The 2,891-nt window shown below is 40.9% G+C and overlaps 1 protein-coding gene across 1 annotated transcript; it reads left to right on the forward strand.

The window, feature by feature from the left end:
• Window positions 1-682: 682 nt before the first annotated feature.
• LOC308645788 (olfactory receptor 7E24-like) lies at window positions 683-1,534 on the forward strand (the record flags this gene model as incomplete). Its single annotated transcript, XM_081288196.1, has 1 exon — window positions 683-1,534. One exon carries the CDS (start codon window positions 683-685, stop codon window positions 1,532-1,534), a length of 852 nt encoding a protein of 283 aa, XP_081144322.1.
• Between the last annotated feature and the right edge of the window lie 1,357 nt (window positions 1,535-2,891).

Genomic DNA, 2,891 nt, shown 5'->3' on the forward strand with positions numbered 1-2,891 from the left:
TATATTCTATCATTTTTAAAGAAAAAAATACAAATCCACACAGGAGGCAAATGAGAAGTGGAAAGAATGATGAGACCCCTTTCAGTTAAAGGGCACATGCTGCTCTCTGGTCAGGATCCCTCACCCTTGCTCTAGTATTCAGGAAAATCAGTCCTTGAACAATTATAAAAATCTTGTCAAAGAGCTTTGTCCAAAGGCCTAAAAATAAAATAAGGTATCAAACAGCTTCTTAATTTCCCTTAAAGGAAGGTCATTCCTCATTAACTATTTTTTTCCTTAAACAATAAGACATATTTCATTGTGATCATGAATTTCTCTCCTTGGCTCCTGGACTTCAAACATTGCTCAGTTCAATATCTGTAAGGTGAGTATGGAAAGAGGGTTTGATCAGGGATAAAGGGAAATGAGAGTGTGCAAAGGCTGGGTGTTTCATTACTGAGCGTTATTATTGAAGGTGCACAGACCTAAGTGTGAGCACCTTCCTTGTGCCTGCCTGAATCACAAGTATACAGAGTGATGGGTGCTTATTTTGTTATTTTCCTTTCCTCACCCTCATTGCTTTTTCAAAAGGTGTCCAAGCAAAAAAGACACACAAAATCTAACAAGTGTCTCTGAATTCCAACTCCTAAGCCTGTCCGAGGATCCAGACCTGCAGCCCGTCCTCTTTGGACTGTTCCTGTCCATGTACCTGGTCACAGTGCTTGGGAACCTGCTCATCATCCTGGCTGTCAGCTCTGACCCCCACCTCCACACCCCCATGTACTTCTTCCTCTCCAACCTGTCCTTGGCTGACATCGGTTTCATCTCTACCACAGTCCCAAAGATGCTGGTGAACATCCAGACTCACAGCAGAGTCATCTCCTATGTGGGCTGCCTGACACAGATGTCTCTTTTTGCCATTTTTGGATGTATGGATGACATGCTTCTGACTGTGATGGCCTATGACCGGTTTGTGGCCATTTGTCACCCTCTGCAGTATTCAGTTATTATGAGCCCTCACCTCTGTGGCGTCTTAGTTTTGGTGTCTTTCTTGCTGAGTCTTTTGGACTCCCAGCTGCACAGTTTGATGATTTTAAAAATTACCAGCTTCAAGGATGTGGAAATTTCTAGTTTCTTCTGTGACCCTTCTCAACTTCTGAATCTTTCCTGTTTGAACACCTTCTCTGATAACATTGTGAAATATTTACTTGCTGTCATATATAGCCTTTTTCCCATCTCAGGGATCTTTTTCTCTTACTACAAAATTATTTCCTCCATTCTGAGGATCCCATCCTCAGGTGGGAAGTACAAAGCCTTCTCCACCTGTGGCTCTCACCTGGCAATTGTTTGCTTATTTTTTGGAACAGCCTCAGAGGTGTACCTTGGATCAGCTGTGTCACATTCTCCCAGAAATGGTGCAGTGGCCTCAGTGATGTACACTGTGGTCACCCCCATGCTGAATCCTTTTATCTACAGCCTGAGGAACAGGGACATTAAAAGGGCCCTGAGGAGGCTGCAAGCAGGACGGTCTAATCTCAACCCTTGTGGTGTCTAGTTGCAATATGTGTTGGAAAATACAGAAAAGCTAAATACACTGTTTTGTCAATATGCCCCTGTGTCTAATTTCTCACCAAGTTTTATAGTAGAATGGTTGGAACTCATGTTGGGAAAGGATGTTTGGAAGTTTTCACATTGGGAACAAATTTTTAGTTTGGTGAGATAAAAAATATTGGAGATAGTTGATAGTGATTGTTTCACAACTCTGTCAATATTTAATGCCCCTGAGATATGCAATTGGCAATGGTAATTAATGATTGCAAGTATTTGTAACTTAAAATTTCCATAACGAAAGTGGACTTTGTAAACCACTATGTTTAAAACACAATTAAAGAAATCAATAGTACAAATGGACTTCTTTTTCTATTTAAAAAATGCTTAAATGACATAAGCTGATGTTCATTTTTTTTAATTTTTTTATTGATTATTTAAAGCATTACATAGCTCATGATATATCATCTTTCATACATTAGACTCAAATTGTGTTTTGAACTCCCATTTTCACCCCAAATACAGATTGCAGAATCACATCTGTTACATATTCACATTTTTACATAATGCCATATTAGTGACTGTTGTATTCTGCTACCTTTCCTATCCCCTACTATCCCCCCTCCCCTCCCCTCCCCTCCCATCTTCCCTCTCTACCTCCCTTGCTGTTGTTCAATTCTCTCCCTTTTTTCCCCTCCCCTTTGCCCCTCATAACCTCTTATAATTTTATGTATCCTTGAAGGTCTCCTACCATTTCCATATGCTTTCCCTTCTCTCTCCGTTTCTCTCCCCCCATTTGTCTTTGTTTACTGTAGTCTTTTCCTCATGCTCTTCCTTCCTGTTCTGTTCTTAGTTGTTCTCTTTATATCAAAGCAGACATTTGGCATTTGTTTTTTAGGGCTTGGCTAGCTTCGCTTAGCATAATCTGCTCTAATGCCATCCATTTCCCTGCAAATTCTATGATTTTGTCATTTCTTAGTGCTGCATAATACTCCATTGTGTATAGATGCCACATTTTTTTTATCCATTCATCTATTGAAGGGCATCTAGGTTGGTTCCACAGTCTAGCTATTGTGAATTGTGCCGCTATAATCATTGATGCAGCCGTATCCCTATAGTGCGCTCTTTTAAGGTCCTCAGGGAATAGTCCGAGAAGTGCGATAGCTGGGTCAAATGGTGGTTCCATTCCCAGCTTTCCCAGGAATCTCCATACTGCTTTCCAAATTGGCCTTACCATTTTGCAGCCCCACCAGCAGTGTACAAGTGTACCCTTTTCCCCACATCCCCACCAACACTTGTTGTTGTTTGACTTCATAATGGCTGTTCATTTTTTTTAAAGAGAGAGTGAGAGAGGAGAGAGAGAG

This window comes from Spermophilus citellus, assembly GCF_964194105.1.
Source record: "Spermophilus citellus genome assembly, chromosome: 3".
NCBI classification, from domain to species: Eukaryota; Metazoa; Chordata; class Mammalia; order Rodentia; family Sciuridae; genus Spermophilus; species Spermophilus citellus.